General features: G+C 55.5%; 2 protein-coding genes across 2 annotated transcripts; one reads left to right on the forward strand and one right to left on the reverse strand.

The window, feature by feature from the left end:
- Nucleotides 1-523: 523 nt before the first annotated feature.
- SH2D2A (SH2 domain containing 2A) lies at nucleotides 524-6,924 on the forward strand. Its single transcript, XM_041397269.1, has 7 exons — nucleotides 524-593; nucleotides 1,851-2,002; nucleotides 2,121-2,296; nucleotides 2,409-2,498; nucleotides 2,865-3,033; nucleotides 4,726-5,532; nucleotides 6,515-6,924. The coding sequence occupies exons 2-7, from the start codon at nucleotides 1,859-1,861 to the stop codon at nucleotides 6,629-6,631; spliced, it is 1,503 nt and encodes a 500-aa protein (XP_041253203.1). The 5' UTR covers nucleotides 524-593; nucleotides 1,851-1,858; the 3' UTR covers nucleotides 6,632-6,924.
- Nucleotides 6,925-8,523: 1,599 nt separating this feature from the next.
- On the reverse strand, nucleotides 8,524-17,136 carry PRCC (proline rich mitotic checkpoint control factor). The gene is made up of 7 exons (XM_041397226.1): nucleotides 16,422-17,136; nucleotides 13,922-13,969; nucleotides 12,329-12,907; nucleotides 10,829-10,924; nucleotides 9,779-9,922; nucleotides 9,423-9,488; nucleotides 8,524-8,967 (listed from the first exon to the last, which is right to left on the reverse strand). The coding sequence occupies exons 1-7, from the start codon at nucleotides 16,869-16,871 to the stop codon at nucleotides 8,881-8,883; spliced, it is 1,470 nt and encodes a 489-aa protein (XP_041253160.1). The 5' UTR covers nucleotides 16,872-17,136; the 3' UTR covers nucleotides 8,524-8,880.
- Between the last annotated feature and the right edge of the window lie 1,942 nt (nucleotides 17,137-19,078).

The following is a 19,078-nucleotide window of genomic DNA, read 5'->3' on the forward strand; positions in this document are numbered from 1 at the left end:
AACGGCCCAGAGCTGCCCAGAACGGCTCAGAACGGCCCAGAGCGGCCCAGCTCTGGCATCAGAGTCTGAGGAAGGGGATGGTGCTGGATTGCACCGTGCCAGGATTGAATCTGGGCTCACGGTGTGAGCCTGGGCCTGCCGAGCCTGCTGTCCCCTCTGCTGTCCCCTCCCTGCTCTGCTGTCCCCTCCCTGCTCTGCTGTCCCCTCTGCTGTCCCCTCCCTGCTCTGCTGTCCCTGTCCCCAGCAGTGGCAGGTGCCAGGATGCAGACAGCAGGGACAATGACACCTTTGCAGGCTCGCATGTGCTGCTGGCCAGGCGGCCACAGTCCCCTCCTCGCCACAGCCCAGCCTGTCCCGAGGCTGCCAGCGTCACCTGGCTGTCACCCCAGGGCCACCATGCCACCTTCCTGTGACGTTTCCCCATCACATGAAGGTTCTTGCAGCTTTGGTCGCTGCTTCCTGCCTGTGGCTGCCAGAGAGGCAGAGCACGGCAGGGCAGCGGGGCTGCCTCACCCTGCCCGTCCCTGCCTGTCCCCTGCCTGTCCCCTGCCTGTCCCCTGCCCTGCACACCCACCCAGGGACACCGAGCAGAGGTAGGAGCGTGGGCTGGGGGCTGGGGCTGGGGGCTGGCATTGCGTTTGGAGTGAGGCCAAGGAGTGAACTCCTGCAGGATGGGGAGGTGCAGGGATGTCCCCCTCTGGGGCTGGGGGCTGGCATTGGGTTTGGAGCAAGGCCAAGGAGTGAACTCCTGCAGGATGGGAGGTGCAGGGATGCACCCCTGCCCAAAGGCAGGACAAAGGGCAGGATAATGGGGTGAAGAGAGGGGGATTGGGGTCCCCTGCCCACACCAGCCCTTCCAGCCAGATCTTACCCTCTCCAAAGGGGGAAGTTGAGCCGGAAATGTCTCGCAGAGCAAAACTTTCAGCCCGTTTCAGGACTGATCTGACTTGTTCCCACCCCTCAGGAGTGCAAGTTTCAGAGACACATCCTGCCCCAGGGAGCAAATCCCCACAGGGAGCTGCCCCACAAGGCCAAAATGTTGGGATGGGGGAGCAGGGCTGAGCCCACCACCCCTGCCCAGCACCCCCACCCAGCTGGGGGATGCACAGTGAGCTGGGGACAGTGGCATTGTCCCCAGCAGCCTGGGGACCCAGGACCTGACCTGGGCAGGACCTGACCCCAGTTCTCCTTCCCAGCACTCCCCGAGCTGGGTTACTGCAGTTTGGGTGTTTTGTTTCTCTTTGTCAACACCTTCCCCTGCCTGCAGGGGTGCAGGGCCAGGCTGGGCTCTGCCGTGGGTTAAAGGTGGAGCTGGGGGGCCTTTGCTGGGTCTCCTTGCTCTCTGACAAGGTGGCTGGACCCCCTTGTTCTCAGACAAGCCTCAACCCACTCCTCTGACTCAGCTTTGCCTCCCAGATCCAAGCAGCCCCAGCATCTTCCACCCCCTCAAGCATCTGCTGGGGATTAACGTTGTTTTTCTGGGTGTTGGCAGCTCAGGGTCAAGCTCAAGGTCCCTCAGGAGCTGCTCAGCCTCTCCCTGCCCTAGCCAGGGCTGAGCCGACACACTGAGGACTTCAGAGGGGCTGGAGGATTCACATGCTCTGTCCTCAGCTCCTCCCCACCTACATCACTGTCCCCTCTTCTCCTCTGGGCTCCCAAGGTCTCTGTCCCTCCCCATCACAGGGGCTGGCGAGGATCAGGGTGCAGAGCCTGAGCTTGGGGAGCACAAGGTGAAGGTGATGGTGGGAGCAGGGCCTGTGGGGGTGTCTTGGAGACCCCAAACTCCCCAGTGCTCTTCCCAAAGGAGCCCCCCCTGCCCTGAGCCTTTTCCTCCCCACTCCCTGAGACAGGGCACTCCATGGATGACGACCGTCCCCTCTTCATCACCTTCAAGCCCCTCGCTGAGGACAGCACAGCCAGAGCCAAGCCAGCACCCACCAGCACCCCCAGCCAGCCCCAGGGGGCAGAGCAGCTGCCAGGATGTCACAGCAGGCATGGCAGGGTAGGACATGGGGACACCAGGGTGGACACGAGCCCACCTCACCCTCCCAGTGCTCACGGGCTGCACGGGGAGCAGAACGTCCTTGGTGTGTCCTCACCGGCTGTCCCCTTCCCTCCAGGTCCCTCCAGGCTTCTGGCCACCCCCAGCAGCCCAGTCCCTGCCCGAGGGGGAGCCGTGGCCGGAGCGGGTGGCCCTGCGTGCCCGCACCAGGCTCTGGTTTGAGCAGACACAAGCGCAGAGGTTGGGGCCCGAGGGGGAGCTCCCCTCGTGGTTCCACGGCTTCATCAGCCGCAGGTGAGCGAGGGGAGGCCAGGGAGGGGGACAGGGCCAGTGTCCCCTCCCCGGGGCTCCCGAACAGGGAGCTGGATCACACGGAGGGGATGAGGCTCAGTGTCCCTTCCCGCAGGGAGGCCGAGCAGCTGCTGCAGGATCAGCCCCTGGGCTGTTTCCTGGTGCGCTTCAGCGAGAGCACCGTGGGCTTCGTGCTGTCCTACAGGTGAGGCAAACCTGCAGCCTGTGCCAGGGAGGGGCCAAGCTCAGCCCCCTCCCAGCTGCTGTGCCCGTGCCGTGCCATGCCGTGCCCATGCCGTGCCATGCTGTGCCATGCCGTGCTGTGCCATGCCGTGCTGTGCCGTGCCATGCCTGTGCTCATGCCATGCCGTGCTGTGCTATGCGATGCCATGCCCTGCCATGCCATGCTATGCGATGTCATGCGATGCCATGCTGTGCCGTGCCATGCCGTGCCGTACCATGCTGTGCCATGCCATGCCATGCTGTGCTGTACCATGCTGTGCCATGCCGTGCTGTGCCGTGCCGTGCCATGCCATGCCATGCCATGCCATGCCGTGCCATCTCCCGCCAGGGGCAGGGATCGCTGCCGGCACTTTGTCCTGGACCAGCTGCCAGACGGGCGCTACGTGATCCTGGGCGAGAGCAGCGCCCACGCCGAGCTGGCCGAGCTGCTGCGGCACCACGGCACCGCCCCGGTCACACCGTACCGCGAGTTCCTCACCGTGCCCCTGCCCTGCCGGGTGAGTCCCGGCCCTGAGAGCCCTGAGAGACCCCCCAAGAACCTCCAAAAATCCGTGAAAGCCCCTGAGAGCCCCCAAGAGTCCTTGAGAGCCCCCAAGTATCTCTGAGAGCCCTCAAAAATCCCTGTGCTGTGCTGTGCCATGCTATGCCGTGCCATGCTGTGCCATGCCATGTCCATGCCATGTCGTGCTGTGCTGTGCCATGCCATGTCCATGCCATGCCGTGCCATCTCCCGCCAGGGGCAGGGATCGCTGCCGGCACTTTGTCCTGGACCAGCTGCCAGACGGGCGCTACCCGTGCCATCTCCCACCAGGGGCAGGGATCGCTGCCGGCACTTTGTCCTGGACCAGCTGCCGGACGGGCGCTACGTGATCCTGGGCGAGAGCAGCGCCCACGCCGAGCTGGCCGAGCTGCTGCGGCACCACGGCACCGCCCCGGTCACACCGTACCGCGAGTTCCTCACCGTGCCCCTGCCCTGCCGGGTGAGTCCCGGCCCTGAGAGCCCTGAGAGACCCCCCAAGAACCTCCAAAAATCCGTGAAAGCCCCTGAGAGCCCCCAAGAGTCCTTGAGAGCCCCCAAGTATCTCTGAGAGCCCTCAAAAATCCCTGTCAGCCTCCGAGAGCCCCCAAGAACCCCTGAGAGCCCCCAAGAACCCCTGAGAGTCCCTGAGAGCCCCCGAGAGCCCTCAAGAATCCCTGGGAGCCCCCAAGAGACCCTGAGAGCCCCCAAAAATCCCTCAGAGCCCCTGAGAACCCCCAAGAATCCCTGAGAGCCCCTGAGAACCCCCAAGAACTCCTGAGTCCCTGAGAGTCCCCGAGAGCCCCTAAGAGCCCCCAAGAATCCCTGGGAGCCCCCAAGAGACCCTAAGATCCCCCAAAAATCCCTGGGAGCCCCCAAGAGACCCTGAGAGCCTCCGACAGCCCCAAGAACCCTCAAGAACTCCTGAGAAACCCTGAGAGCCCCCAAAAATCCCTCAGAGCCCCCGAGAGCCCCTGAGAGCCCCCGATAGCCCCAAGAACCCTCAAGAACTCCTGAGAACCCCTGAGAGCCCCCAAGAATCCCCGAGAGCCCCTGAAAGCCCCCGCAGCCAAGGGAGATGGCAAAATCCCCCTCCTGCAAAATCGGAGGATTTTCCCAGGCTGGGGAATACAGGCAAGGGAAATCCAAGCATCACAAAAGCCAGGGCTGGAAGCCACCCTGGCTAGGCAGGAGCAAGGAGCCAGCACCTGGCTGGGTGTGCCCTGGCCACGCACCCATCCTGTCCTTGTGCTCCCCAGGACAAGGGAAGAGATGAGAATCTTGACTCCATGTTTCAGAAGGCTCATTATATTATATTATATTATATTATATTATATTATATTATATTATATTATATTATATTATATTATATTATATTATATTTGCTATACTAAAAAAAATAGAGAAATGATACAGACAGAAAGCTAGAAAGGAATGAATAATAAAAACCCGTGATTCTCAGAGCCTTGACACAGCTGGTTGGGCATCAAGTAAAAACAACTCACATGGATCAAAGATGCACCTGTTGCATTCATTCCACAGCAGCAGATAATTATTGTTTTTCTTTTCCTCTGAGGCTTCTCAGCTTCTCAGGAGAAAAAATCCTAGCAAAGGGATTTTCATAAAATATCACAGTGACACCCATCCCGACACGTCTCTGCTCTCCCCGCAGAAAGAGGAGCCCCGAGGGCGGGCACAGCCCCCGGCTGGCGGTGCTGCTGCACATTCCCCACCGAGCCAAGCACCGGCCAAGCTCCCGGAGTCCAGCCCCGCGTCCCTGGAGTGCCCCAGAGCCGAGGGCGGCTCCGCCAGGGAGGTAACGGGGCAGGGGGATGGAGGAAATTCCCAAGCACAGGATGGGAGGCGGGGGATCAGTGACACCCCCAGCCCTCAGCCCTGCCCTGTCCCATCTCTCCCGCAGGCTCCCGGGGTGCCACCGTCGCTCCCTGCCAAGAGCAGCTCCCGGGGCGCGGCTCGGGGGCTGCCCAGCCCCTCCGGCAGCGCGGCAGCCCCCGAGGTCCCCTATGCCCAGGTGCACAAAGAATCCGCCCGCCCCGAGCCCCCCGAGGCCAAGTACCAGCAGCTCATGTGTTTCCACATCTACGCCGAGCCCCGCGAGGAGACGGACCCCAGCCCCTCAAGACACTGCGAGCCCCAGGAGCCCACCCCCGGGGGACACATCCCCGGGGGACCCCCCAGCCCCGAGGAGCCCATCCCCTTCTATGCCATGGCCCGCGGTTGGAGCTCCCGTGCCAGCCCCGAGGAGAACGTCTACTCCGAGGTGGCACTGGCCCGGCAGGATGTGCCTGCCCGGCCCCCCACAGCCCCCCAAAACGCCTTCTCCACGCTGCCCCCCAAAGGCCGGCCCCACCGCCGGCTCCTGCGCAGCGTTTCCAGCCAGGACTGCAGGAGGAGGCAGCTCTCGGCGGCTCCCAGCACGGACAGGAAGGACAGAGGAGCTCCCAGCTCAGGCACACAGGTGAGTGGCTCCCCAAGGCAGGTCGTGGCTCTAGAGCTCAGCCCCAACACGAGTGAAGGCTCCTGGAGGCTGAGGGATGGGGGTTTGCTCCACACCAGGAGCACAAGGAGGCTGGAATGGTTTGGGGTGGAAAGAAGCCAATCCTATTCCACCCCCTGCCAGGGGCAGGGACACGTTCCATGATGCTCCAAGCCCTGTCCAGCCTGGCCTGGAACACTTCCAGGGAAGGGGCAACTACAGCTTCTCTGTGCCAGGCCCTCCTCATCCTCACAGGGAAGAATTCCTTCCCAATATCCACACCAGGAGCACAAGGAAGCTGGAATGGTTTGGGGTGGAAAGAAGCCAATCCTATTCCACCCCCTGCCAGGGGCAGGGACACGTTCCGTGATGCTCCAAGCCCTGTCCAACCTGGCCTGGAACACTTCCAGGGAAGGGGCAACTACAGCTTCTCTGTGCCAGGCCCTCCTCATCCTCACAGGGAAGAATTCCTTCCCAATACCCCAGCTATCCCTCTGGCAGTGGTGAGAAGAATTCCTTCCCAATATCCCATCTATCACTCTGGCAGTGGTGGGAAGAATTCCTTCCCAATATCCCAGCTATCCCTCTGGCAGTGGGAAGAATTCCTTCCCAATATCCCATCCATCCCTGCCCTCTGGCAATGGGAAGAATTCCTTCCCAATATTCCACCTATCACTCTGGCAGTGGTGGGAAGAATTCCTTCCCAATATCCCAGCTATCCCTCTGGCAGTGGGAAGAATTCCTTCCCAATATCCCATCCATCCCTGCCCTCTGGCAATGGGAAGAATTCCTTCCCAATATCCCATCTATCTCTGGCAGTGGGAAGCCATTCCCCCTTTTCCTGTCACTCCAGGTCCTTACAAAAACTGGGTCCTTGTCCCAAAGCCAAGGGCTGGGAGGGTGCAAGACCACCCTTGTGCTGTTTCCTGGCTCTCAAATCCAGCCTGTCCCCGGGAATTCCCAGGTTGCTCTGAAGCCTGAGCTGGAGCTGGATGACCCCGTGTACAGCAGGAGCACACCCAGGGAGCAGCAGCCCATGGCTGAGAACGTGTACGAGCAGCTGCCTGGGGACTGCCCCTGAGCCTCCCAGGCAGGAGGAACCTCAGCCCCCAGCTCACTGCAGGAAGCCCCTGGCCCTGGGAGGAGAGCTCCAAGGCTGCTGTTGGACCCAGCTGGTGATGCCAATCTGCTCCATGGGGAGCTCTTCCAGCTTCCCAGCCCTGTTGGACAGCACAGGAGGGAGCCTCACCTCACCCATGAACACATTCCAAGAGACTTCTGTTAATAAAATGAGGGAGAAAAGCTGTTACAGGAAAAACAGATGAGTTTGGCACAGTTGGTGCACGCAGTAGGATATTAAAATGGCCAGAAACTGGAGTGATGCTACACTGAACCTCCCCAGCCTGCAGCCAACACTCCAAGTCCTGCCTGCTTCCTCAGCCACAAAATTTTGGAGGACACCACTGTCCCAGGGCTGTCCCGTGGGGCACAAACCCTGGTGAGCCACAGTGGAGCTGGGCAGTGTCAGTGGTGCTCCCAGCCCAACAGGAGCAGGGAGCCAGGATGGCCAAAGCCCTGGCTTGGGGGGAAAAGGAGGGTTGGGGAACTGTAGCTGTTTTTATCTCTGGGAAAATTCACTTCTGACCTTTCACAAACATGAATTTTGTTGCTCTTAGAGGGCTGAAAGTGGAACACAAGCCCTTGGAACTTCCCTTGGTGCTAAAGCCAAGGCATTACCCCAATGAGAAATGGAAAGGGGAACCTGGGAGTTCCACCCCCACACTGCAAACTCCCCGGGCCAAGAGGGTACCTGGATGGAGGATCTGACCCCTTGGGATGGAAACAGGGCTGGGTGGGTTCATTTAGAAGTATATTCCTTCAGCAAATCTCTTCTGGGACGATTTCACTGTACATACAAGATATGAATAAATTACTCAACAGTAACTTTATTCTGATCATTCAAATACTCAAAACAGGCTCTGCAAAGTACTAAACATACAGGGAGCTAAACTAAAAATGAGATTAGTTTAAAATGTTTTAAGAAAAGACTTCAGTCATGGGGGTTTGCCTGTTTTTAAGAGGTAACATGGGAGAAAAAACACCTCTTGGGAGTTCTTCTTACCAGAATAACAAATATTGGCCATTTGAGCCAAATAAAACCCAGATTGGTGGGAATATAAGTTAAATAACCAGGCCAGCTCTCTGCTCCCTTCAGCATCACATGCTTTGGTGAACAACAAAGTGATGCCACAGATTTGGATCCATGGATTGGGCCAGCAGAGCTGCACAGGATTTGCAGTCACATCACCTTGACAGAATTCCTTAAATAAAAAAAAAAAAGGTTTGATTTGAAGAAATTAGGGCTGTGCAGTCTCGTCTTCCCAGCCAGGAGGGTAAAGTCAACACTTAATTGAAACAGAATTGATATAAACAAGCTGGAAAAAAAAAATTACAGTTGGCAGCTCTCCTCTGTGTCTGCCCAGAGGAAACTGCAGAGCTCAGTCCCAGCCAGCCACACGTGGGACTCTGGGATACTCACTTGGATGAGTCTGAGAACAGCCTGGGGCAGGACAGGAGCCTTGGGTTGGGGGAGAAGGAAAGAGGAGGAAAAAGGAAGGACCATATACATGCACACATGGCTCAGGGTAACCCAAAGCCCTGAGTGTGCCAGGCAGGAGAAGCTCCCCTCCATGTGTGGTGCTTCCCCTGGCACAGGCTCTGACCTGCACGGGGGTGTCCCCTCAGCACGGCTCAGCCTCTGGAGCCCAGAGCAAAAACACACAATTAAAAATCAGGGTATCAAAATTATTCAAAATTATTGACATGAGAGGAATGCTGGAGCAGTCCAGACACGAGGAAACAGCTGTGAGGACATCTTAAAGGTAAGGACAAAATAAAAATTCCAAAGCCAGGCTTGCTCTTGGAACTCACCGTGTTTTAGAAAGGAAAATGACACTCTCAATGCACAGCAAGTCCAAGAGAGGAGCAAAGTGGGAACTGGGAGTTTATTGAGCCTCTGCTGAAGGGTCAGGAGGCACAGCCTGTTCCCTCAGGACAGGAGCTGCAGCCTCACACCCAGCACGTTCCCCGCGGTGCCTCGGGACCGTCCTTGGCTGACGGGAACCTCCCACGTTATCGTTTACAAGGAGGGAGGGCAAGGATTACAGGTGGAGTTTCAGGACCTGCTTGCAATGACCCTTCTTCCTGCCAGGCCAGGGAGTGCAGTGTCCTCCCAGCCCCATCCTGGGGCCTGGCTGATCTCCAGGAGGCCAGCAGACACCGGACACAGCAGGTCACCCGGGACGCCGGCCAAAGAGCAGGACAGATGTGTCAGAATCCGTACTTGGCTTGAGTCTGCCTTCTGCTCAGCTTGTTTTCAGACCATGTGTTTTTCAGTTCCAGCTCCCTCTCCTTGGCCTGCAGAGATGGAGAGGATGCTGTTACCCTCTGTGTTTCAGTGACTCAGCAGCATTCCTGCCTCCTCTGGCCCCACTCATGTGGATTAGGGAGCCCTTCAGCCAGAAGCCTCGTTACAGGGGTTTGCACAATCATCCTGACAGAGGCCTGCATTAATTGGGATGCACAGGCATTTCATTCATGCTGAAAAGCAGCTTCTCGTGGGGACGGGCTGAGCAGCCAACCCCGGGGCAGAATCCAGGACAGGATCCCAGGCCCTCAGAACGTGCAGGAAGGGCAAAGCAAAGCTGAAAGCTCAGGACTGGGACCCCCTCAGGGCCAGGACTCACCTCTGGCCTCACTGGCTCTCACCAGGGCTCAGGGGCTTCCCCTGGTCCCCAGCTCCAGCACCCCAGCCTTGTGTTGCCCTGCAGTTCTGCCTGGCTCAGCTCACACACCACAGGGAGGCCACTCACCTGATGGATCAGGTATGTGATCTGGTGTTTTCTCCTCTGCTGTCCTGTGGGCTGATCTCCTTTTTTCTGGAAAGCAGAAAGAGATGAAGTGTTCAGCCTAGAGAGGTGCTTCCCTGGACAGCAAACCAAGACAAGGGCCTGCACACAGCCACCCCAAGCAGCATTTGTTCCCTATTAAACTGCAGATTCCTTTGGCTGAAGCACTTCCTGGCTGGTCCTCCGCAGCCACATGTGTGTTCTGAGGAACTCTACTGATCTCTCCCATGTCATTATTTACCCTGCCCAGCACCCAACACAGCTCCAGATGGGCACTGAGAGAGGAGAGGCTCCAGCCACAGCCCTCAGCCTCCACCCACCTTGCTGAATGACTTCATGGTCTTCTCCTCTGTCAGGGATTTGGTCAGCCACTGCTGGGCCCCGCTCAGCTGGTCGTCACCTTTGATGTCCACAAAGTTGATCTCTTCCCTCCCACGATTCCTCTTGCCCTGCAGACGTTTGAACTGAAGGAAGAACAGAAGAGCTGCAATTACACCCAGCACTGACCTGACACAAGGCACAGCAAACAGTTTTCCAGCTGGGGTTTTGATCGTTTGGAGAATTTCAGCGTGCTGTACATGAGAGTATCTAAAACTACTTAGCATGAAGGTTATAATTTCATTTTCCTGCGTATCAAATAGCATTTACTGCTGCTTGCAGGCAGTGCTCATCCCCTGTGCTGGCATTGCTGAGGCACCTCCAATCCTAGGGTCACTTTGGGGCCCCTCATGACAAGAAAGAGATTGAGGAGCTGGAGCATGTCCAGAGAAGCAAACAAAGCTGAGGAAGGGGCTGGAGCACCAGGGGAGGCTGAGGGGGCTCAGCCTGGAGAAAAGGAAGTTCAGGGGGACCTTCTGGCTCTGCACAACTCCCTGCCAGGAGGAGACAGCCAGTGAGCTCTGCTCCCAGGGAACAGGGACAGGACAAGAGAAAATGGCTTCAAGTTGTTTCAAGGGAAGATGAGGTTGGATATAGGGAAAATTCCTACACCCAGAGGGTTGTCCAGCCCTGGCACAGGCTGCAGTGGTGAAGTCCCCACCCCCAGAAGGATTTAAAAGCCACATGGATGTGGCACTTGGGGACATGGTTTAGTGGTGGCCTTGGCAGTGCTGGCTGATGGTCTTGGAGGCCTTTTCCAAGCTCAACAATTGATTCTATTCTGTGAATAGCCACTCACTTATCAGGCCTGCAGACCCAGCTGGAGCAGGAGCCCACAACACAGCACGAGGCCCCACAGAAGAACCACCCAGCCCAAACCCCTGGAAACCCAGGCTGTGCTGGGGGGCAGGAGCGTGGCTGCCAAGAGGCTCCTGTGTTCTGGCAGAGCTCAAAGCCAAATTCCACAGGGGGACAGACAATCAAGTGCCAACCGCTTCATCGTCGATGAAGGAGGAGTCGGTGCTGGTCTCCTGGGGCGAGGCCTGGGCTGGTTCCACCTCGGGGTAGTACCCACTGCTGTAGTAATCCTGGCAAGGAAAAGGAAACCAGTTTGGCATGAGAGCAATCCTGGAGTGGTACTGAGATACAGAGTGCCCTGTGGGCTGATTCCATCAGAGGGACAAACCAACAAACGCTCTGAGGGGCTTCTCACAAGGGTCTGGAGTGACAGGACAGGGGAATGGCTTCCCACTGACCAAGAGCAGGGTTAGATGGGATATTGGGAAGGAATTGCTCCCTGTGAGGGTGGTGAGGCCCTGACACAGGGCGCCCAGAGAAGCTGTGGCTGCCTCATCCCTTGACGTGGTCAATGCCAGGTTGGACAGGGCTTGGAACAACCTGGGATTGTGGAAGGTGTCCCTGCCCATGGCAGGGGCTGGGACTGGAAGGGCTTTAAGATCCTTTCCAACCCAAACCAGTCTGGGATTCTATTTACTAGAATTCTGTTTCTTAGAATTATTAGAAACAACCAGAGCTCAGATACCAGCTCCAGTGAGCCCTGACTCTGCACCCTCACATCCAGGGCATTTTCACATGAGTGCAGCTGTCAAACATCTGTCCAGCAAAGAACATCTGCAGCTCTCACATTGTAGGAATCCGCTTGTGCCCAGTGCTGTGGCTCCCTGTGCCAGATAGCTTGGGGTGCATTCCCAAGTCCCAGGTATCTCACACAGGCTGCATTCCCTGCCCTGTGCCCCAGACAGCTCACACAGGCTGCATTCCCTGCCCCATGTCCCAGGTATCTCACACAGGCTGCATTCCCTGCCCTGTGCCCCAGACAGCTCACACAGGCTGCATTCCCTGCCCCATGTCCCAGGTATCTCACACAGGCTGCATTCCCTGCCCTGTGCCCCAGGTATCTCACAAAGGCTGGATTCTCTGCCCTGTGCCCCAGGCAGCTCACACAGGCTGGATTCTATGCCCAGGCACCTCACACAGGTTGCATTCCCTGCCCTGTGTCCCAGGTATCTCACACAGGCTGGATTCCATGCCCAGGCACCTCACACAGGCTGCATTCCCTGCCCTGTGCCCCAGGCAGCTCACACAGGCTGAATTACCTGCCTGTTGTCCCATGTATCTCACACAGCTGGATTACCTGCCCCATACCCCAGATATCTCACACAGGCTGCATTCCCTGTGTGAGGGAATACCCAGGCACCTCACAAAGGCTGCACTCCCAGCAGCAGCCAGTCACCAACTCGAGCCTCTCACTCAACCACCTGCTCAGAGCCCCTCCCTACCCCTGGCCAGCAAACCCACCTGGTAGCAGCCCCCTGTCCCACATCCCAGGTATCTCACACAGGCTGGATTTCCTGCCCTGTGTCCCAGGCACCTCACACAGGCTGCACTCCCAGCAGCAGCCAGTCACCAACTCGAGCCTCTCACTCAAGCACCTGCTCAGAACCCCTCCCTACCCTGGCCAGCAAACCCACCTGGTAGTAGCCCCCAGGCTCGCCGTAGGCGGGGGGGAACTGCCCATAGGGCTGGCTGCTGTAGTCCTCCCCAGCTTTGGGTGCCCAGCTGTGCTGAACTCCACTGGAGCCCACGCCTGTCTTGAACTCCAGAGGGGCGTTAGCGGCCGCGTCCTGGAACTGCGGCTCCGGCTCCGTCCCGGGAGGAGGGTCCTCCGACCCCGCCGTGCCCGGGTACAGGTAGGGCTCGGTGCCCACGGCGCTGGGCTCGCTCCTGTCGGACAAGGAGAAGTAGTTCTCTGGCTGCACCTCCTCGTCGCTGTCCTCCTCCTCCTGGGTGATCTGCTTGGTTACCTGCAGCGCCGCGCTCTTGGCCGCGGCTTTGATGGCCGACGGGGACGGAGTTGTGGGCACGGCCGGCTTGGGAACGGGTTTGGATTTGGAGGAAGAGCTCGGGGTCTTGGCAGGCTTGGACTCGGAGGAGTTTTCTCCTGCTTTCCTCGAGAAGGAGTAGGGCAGGAGTAAGCGATTGGTCTCTTTCACTGTCATGTTTTTGGGCTCAGGAAGCAAAGCGGACAAGCCGGAGCCTTCGCTGCGTCCCTGGTGATGTCCACGCAGGACAAATGGATCACAGAAAGGAAAGAGGGAGATTATTCACTTTTCCTGACTTCCTCCCAATTATCCCCCCAGTTCTAACACTTCTGGTGATGTCCACGCAGGACAAAAGGATCCCAGAAAGATAGGAGGGAGATTATTCCCTTTTCATGACTTCCTCACAATTATCCCCCCAGTTCTAACACTTCTGGTGATGTCCACGCAGGACAAAAGGATCCCAGAAAGATAGGAGGGAGATTATTCCCTTTTCATGACTTCCTCACAATTATCCCCCCAGTTCTAACACTTCCCCTGGGTTTCTCGCCACTTGGCCACTCTGCACTGCATAAAAAGCCAGGGGGTTTTGAAGGGATATGTGAATGCTGCAAGGATCTGCCCAATTCCCAAATTAATGCCTCTTTCACCAAGACTTAAATTGGTGAAATTGCCCAAAAGAAAGGACTTGAAAGCCCACAGGATTTCAGGAATATCCCTAAAGCCATAAGGTGATCAGAGTGGACAAATGGATCCCAGAAAGAAAAGAGGGAGATTATTCACTTTTCATGGCTTCCTCACAATTATCCCCCCAGTTCTAACACTTCCCCTGGGTTTCTCACCACTTGGCCACTCTGCACTGCATAAAAAGCCAGGAGGATTTTGAAGGGAGGTGTGGTACTTGCAAATATCTGCCCAATTCCCAAATTAATGCCTCCTTAGCCAAGATTTAAATTGGTAAAAGTGCCCTAAAGCAAGTGTGGGAATTCTTAAAATCAGAAAGATTTAGGAAAGATGTAAAAGGTAGGGCACTATTTTTATGTTTTATTCCTGGGGGCAAAAAATTTGTTTATTTCAGTGTTTTATTAGTGGGGGACAATAAAAAGGATTTGAAAACCCATGGGATTTTAGGAATATCCCTAAAGCCACGAGGTGATCAGAGTGAATGATTTACACAAGTGAAAGCCCAAGAGTCAAACACTTTTCCCCACGAAAATTGTTTAACCAAGTGCCCTTGTTATTTACCTGAAGAGGATTTCTTTTCTTTGCTGGTTCATCTTCCTCTGAATCTGACTGAGAGAGAAAACCAGAGCTCAGCACAACCTGAGACGCCGAACTAAAAAAATTATGTTAATAAATCCCAGGAAAATAAACCCAAAGGGAGGGAAGAACTGCAGGAGCACAGCAACAGGTCAGGGACAGACAACAACAGAGTTACTGGAGGGGAAGCACAAATCACACAAAGGATGTCAAGTTCACTGCAGGGATACAGAGAATTGCTCCCAATAATGCTGAAATTGCTAAATACCTGGTTAAAACTTGTTTACTTGTTAATTGTTAAAACTTGTTAATTGCTAAATACCTGGTTAAAACTTGTGTGGAAAGCCTGTGCGGCATCAGAAAAGATATCTTTACAATTTCATGGCTCCTCAGAGAACTTGAAGAGGCAACAGGGATTGAGGGCTTGTGCCAGTTTGCCTCCAAATCATAAACCAGGGAAAGACAAGGAAAGTGCATAAATAAAGAGAGCTGGGAGTGACTGTAAAGCCACGTGTTGGTTCGGGAGAGAGGAGGAGTTCATCTCCAGGGGATGAACTGCAGCCATGGCAGGGATTTTAAGGAGAAACGGGGAACAACTGAGGACGTCAGCCACAGGCCAAGGGACCTCCAGGAATCCCAGGTGGGAACTGCTCCCACCAGCTCCAGTTCAAGGTACTTCTTGTCCCTTCCAAATTAATCTGCTCAACACTGAGAACCTGCAGATTGTGTGGTCAGAGGCCACAGAGCAGAGCACAGAGAAGGGTGAGGCAGGAACATGATCCCTGTTCATTCCAGTTCTCTGGAATCCCAGCACTGCTGCAAGGAGGTGAACAAAAATCACCTGTGAGGGACTGGGATATCCCTCATCCCTCTGTCCCAAAGGCTGAACCTCCAGAGCTCTGGGGCTGCAATTGCAACACTGGGAAGGTTATTGGGAGCAGGAAGGGATGGGGGACCTGTGTCCTCTCCCCCTCTGTAGGAAGTGTACCCTGTTGATGGAGTGACCAGGTTATCCTTTGTCTCCTTAAAAAGGAAAAAAGCCCAGAAGTTTCTCTCCTCAACTGGGTAAAAAGACACCTCATAAGACCAGGGGGGAATTCACCTCAAATTTAAGGATAGCCAACTGGACAGGAACCAAAAAGTCCTGCCTAAGCAGTTTACTAGAAAAAGAAGAGAACAAAGGAACTAATCACTTTTGTGAGGTGTTTTAGAAGGAGCAAGAACCTTTTTCTCCTGGCTCGGTTTTTCTCTGTAAAGAGTTTTGGCTTTTGCCTTTTCCAACACCACCACAGAAGCCATCCTGCTGGTTTTATGCCTTCTAAGGTAGCTATTTTGGCTGTGATATAAATCTCCAGGAGCTTTTAAGACCTGGCTCGAGAAGACCCATATATCACCCCCCCCAGACACAGCACTGACTTCATCTGGGCTCCCCCAAAGTGCTGCCAGGCCACTACGAATGGACATTGTTTATAAATCCACCTGTCCCCACGGAAATGACCCCAAGCCTCTAGTTCAGCTCTTCCCACAGCCACAGGCACCCCTGTCACACCAAAACCAGTGACACGACCATCACCTCCACATGGCAACAGCCCAGGCTGGGGCAACCTGGTCTAGTGGAAGGTGTCCCTGTCTGTGGGCACTGTGGAACAGGATGGGTTTGAAGGGTCTCTTCCAACCCAAACCACTCCAGGACTCCAGGTGCTGGTTTAAATATTAGGAAAAATTTATTCTGTGAAGGTGGGGATGCCCTGGCACAGGGTGCACAGAGAAGCTGCGGATGCCCCTGCATCCCTGGAAGTGTTCCAGGCCAGGCTGGACAGGGCTTGGAGTAACCTGGGATAGTGGAAAGTGACCCTGCCCGTGGCTCTTGAGTGGAGCAAGATGGGCATGAAGGTCCTTGCCAACCCAAACCATTCCATGATTCTGTGACAGTGCTGTTCCAGGGGAAATGAGCAGTGGGGAGAGGATGAAACCTCATCAGGAGGCATCCCGACTAAAAACCAGACGGAAAGGGACCTGCCTTTCCCTGCTCTCGCTGTCTGGGATTACAAGCCCTGCAAGGCACAGCAATTACAAAAAAAACCCTCAGAAATTAGAGGGAAATCGTCACCTAAAAGTTTGAAAGACGCCTGAAGCCTTTAGACAAATAAGCAATAAACTGACTGAAAAATCCATCACCTGCACAGGAAACAAAAGATGGTTTTGGGCTACAACGCCCTGCAGCTCCACATCATCAACTCGTTAACTCCAGGAATAAGAAGGGTGCAGATAATCTGGGTTTGGCTGCATTATGATTATAAATAAGGTTTCTATATCAGTTTAATTCTGCAAAGCGCTTTAGCATTAGGGCAGGCAGCCAGGACAAATCTCCCTGCGCTTGACACAATAGCTCCCGGTACCTCGGGAGGGGAGAGACCCGCGGGGGGAAGGAAGTTTCACCCCCGAGAAGGGAAGGGGCCGAGCAGGGCTCTTGTTCCATACTCACATCCCCCTTGTGCAGCTCGGGCGCCGCGATCCGCACCGGCTCCGTCCTCTTCTTTGGCTTGGGGAGGCCCAAACCCGCCCCGGGGGAGGCAGCGGGGGGCGGGCTGAGGGGGGAGGCGGCGGTGGCCGCGTTCCTGGGGGGCGGCAGCAGGAGCCCCCTCGGCCGGGGGGACTCTGTGGCCCCGTCCCCGCTGGCAGCCGGCTCCGAGGGGCTCTCGGTCCCGGCCTGGCCCGGCGCGGCGCCGCCGAAGCCGCTCAGGGTGGGCGGGGGGCCCATGAGGAACGCCGGGGGCACCGCGGGGGCTCTGGGCGGGGGCAGCGCGGCGAAAAGCCCCCGGGATGAGGGCTGCTCGGCTGCGGCTGGGGGAGAGTCGGCGGCTTCCTCCTCTTCGCCCGCAGGCTCCTCGGCATCGCTGTCCTCCTCGCTGCTGGCGTAGGCCACGAGGGACATGGCCCCGGGGAGGGCGGCCCTTGGCGGGCAGCAGCCGCTACGCGAGGCCGGGGATCCACCCTCCGCGCTAGGCCGCGCCGCCGCCGCGCCTTCAGCGGCCGCAGCGGGGGAAGAAAGGGCGGGCGGGGGCGAGGCTACGCCGCCATGGCGGCCCCTCCCCGTGCGGCGGCGGGGCCGCGGAGCGAGGCAAGGCGACGGCGGCGGCTCCGCGCTCCCGGTAATGGCTGCCGGCAGCGCCCCGCTGCCCGCCCTGCAGCCGCGCAGGACTACAACTCCCGGCGTGCTCTGCGAGCAGCGCCGTGCCCGCCTCCTTGTGTGCCCCGCCGCGAGGCACCACGGGAAATGTAGTCTGCGGTGCCACGCGGCGGGACCCCCGGGAGGGAGCGGGACAAGGCCCGGGCACAGCGGGGATGCGGCAAGGCCGCTGGGGACGGGTGAGGGGATGAGAATGGAGATGAGGAGGCAGAAGGACCCAACCCAACCCCTCCAGAGCACTCGATTCATTGCCAAACACAGCCCCGAGCTGCGACCGCGGCTCCCGGCGTGTTCCCGGTGCAGTGACACCGAGCGGGGCCTGCGGGCTCTGCCTGCCTTCCATCCTCTCCTCCTGGCATGGTTTGGGGGAGGATCGGAGCTGCCAGCCCCAGCAGGAGCTGCTGGGCCGGAACGCGGGAGGCCTGGCAGGGAGCCGGCTTCTCCTCCCTGCGCTTCGCTGATTTTTGGTTTGACGCCTTTGGCCTCCTTCTGGCTCGTTCTGGCCTTAATAAAGCGGCTGGAATTTGGGTTCCCGACAGCGGGGAAGTGCAGAGCTGCTGTGAGGTACCAGCACAAGTAATTAAAGCAAAATGCAGGTAAATGAGGAGAGTATCCTGAACCCTGTGCGGTTTGGAGCGGTGTGAAATCCAGCGTGCCCCGTGCCAGCTCTGCAGGGCTGGGGAGTGTTAAAAATACAGCTTTAAAAATAGGCACCGAGGCCTCGGGGAGCGCCAGGAGCATTCCAGGAGCTGGGGCACACCAGTTCCGTTTTCCCCCATGTGAAAAATGCGTGGTTTATGATTGGCTTTTCGCAAAAATTAAAATAAATGTTGCATATGTTATGAAATTGCGCTGTATTCGTTTTCTTAAGTAGTGTGTTAAATGTAGTTTTAAGTTATAACATAGAAACTGTGCTATGTAAGATACTTTATTAAAGAGAAAAATAAAGTACGCACACCAAAATAACGGCCACATAACACCTAAATCTTTAAAATAAAATAAAAATAAAGAATTTATTGCTCCCTTATCAGAAAAAACTAACTTCTTCCTACCTTGCTCAGCCCTAAAAACACCGTCAAGATTAAGAAGTTAACACTGACCAAACAAAATCCTTTGTTTAAATAGAATTTATACATTATGTACAAAACGTATGAATATGCAACAAACAGTTATTTTAAAAGTTAATCATCTGTTAACGTGGATCCATTTTCGGGCTTATTTTACCCAGAAAGAGATACCTGAACCGTCCATAACTCTTTATTGTCTATTATCCTAACCCTAATTGTGCAATTTTTTATTACTGTAATCTCATTACTATAACAATTTTACAACTATTAAACTTTTAAAATTTTCAAAACAAGTTATTGGCATTTTTCACAAGAAGAAGTTAACACTGACCAAACAAACTCCTTTGTTTAAATAGAATTTATCCATCATGTACAAAATGTATGAATATGCAATTAACTTTTTAAAGTTAATCCTCTGTTAACGTGTCTCCTTTTTCAGGCTTATTTTACCCAGAAAAAGGTACCTGGACTGTCTGTAACTCTTTATTGTCTCATTATCTGAATGCTAAATGTCCAAATTATTATTACTCTAATTTCATTACTATTTTTATAACCTTTTTTATCGTTTTTAACCCATTTAACCCTAACCCTCTCTGATCCTGAACCCCAAGCCCCAAGAAAATAAATATAGGGGGGACAGGCGTCCCAAATAGTAAGAAAAGACCATCTGCTTAAAACTAAATAATACATTCTTTAAAAAAACCCTAAAAAATAGTTTAAATCCATAGACAGTAGTAAAAACACTAGACATAAAAAAAATTCACCATAACAAATTTCTCTTCAAACAACTACCACATATAACATAAAAACACAAAAAATTCTGTTTCCTAGAGAAACTCATAGTACAAAAAAAAACTCCTTTCTCCTAATAAACTAGAAAGAACT

The sequence above is a fragment of the Onychostruthus taczanowskii genome, unplaced genomic scaffold (genome assembly GCF_017590055.1).
Source record: "Onychostruthus taczanowskii isolate IOZ18803 unplaced genomic scaffold, ASM1759005v1 scaffold138, whole genome shotgun sequence".
Lineage (NCBI taxonomy): Eukaryota > Metazoa > Chordata > Aves > Passeriformes > Passeridae > Onychostruthus > Onychostruthus taczanowskii.

Bases quoted from the DNA above. Each gene is read 5' to 3' on its own strand.
- SH2D2A (XM_041397269.1), top strand. From the start codon at position 1,859: ATGGATGACGACCGTCCCCTCTTCATCACCTTCAAGCCCCTCGCTGAG. The intron at 3,034-4,725 runs GTGAGTCCCGGC...CTCTCCCCGCAG, and splicing joins CCGTGCCCCTGCCCTGCCGG to AAAGAGGAGCCCCGAGGGCG. The intron at 5,533-6,514 runs GTGAGTGGCTCC...GGGAATTCCCAG, and splicing joins CTCCCAGCTCAGGCACACAG to GTTGCTCTGAAGCCTGAGCT.
- PRCC (XM_041397226.1), bottom strand. From the start codon at position 16,871: ATGTCCCTCGTGGCCTACGCCAGCAGCGAGGAGGACAGCGATGCCGAG. The intron at 10,925-12,328 runs GTGGGTTTGCTG...TTTCCTTGCCAG, and splicing joins AGCCTGGGGGCTACTACCAG to GATTACTACAGCAGTGGGTA. The intron at 9,489-9,778 runs GTGGGTGGAGGC...TCTGCTTTCCAG, and splicing joins CCATGAAGTCATTCAGCAAG to AAAAAAGGAGATCAGCCCAC.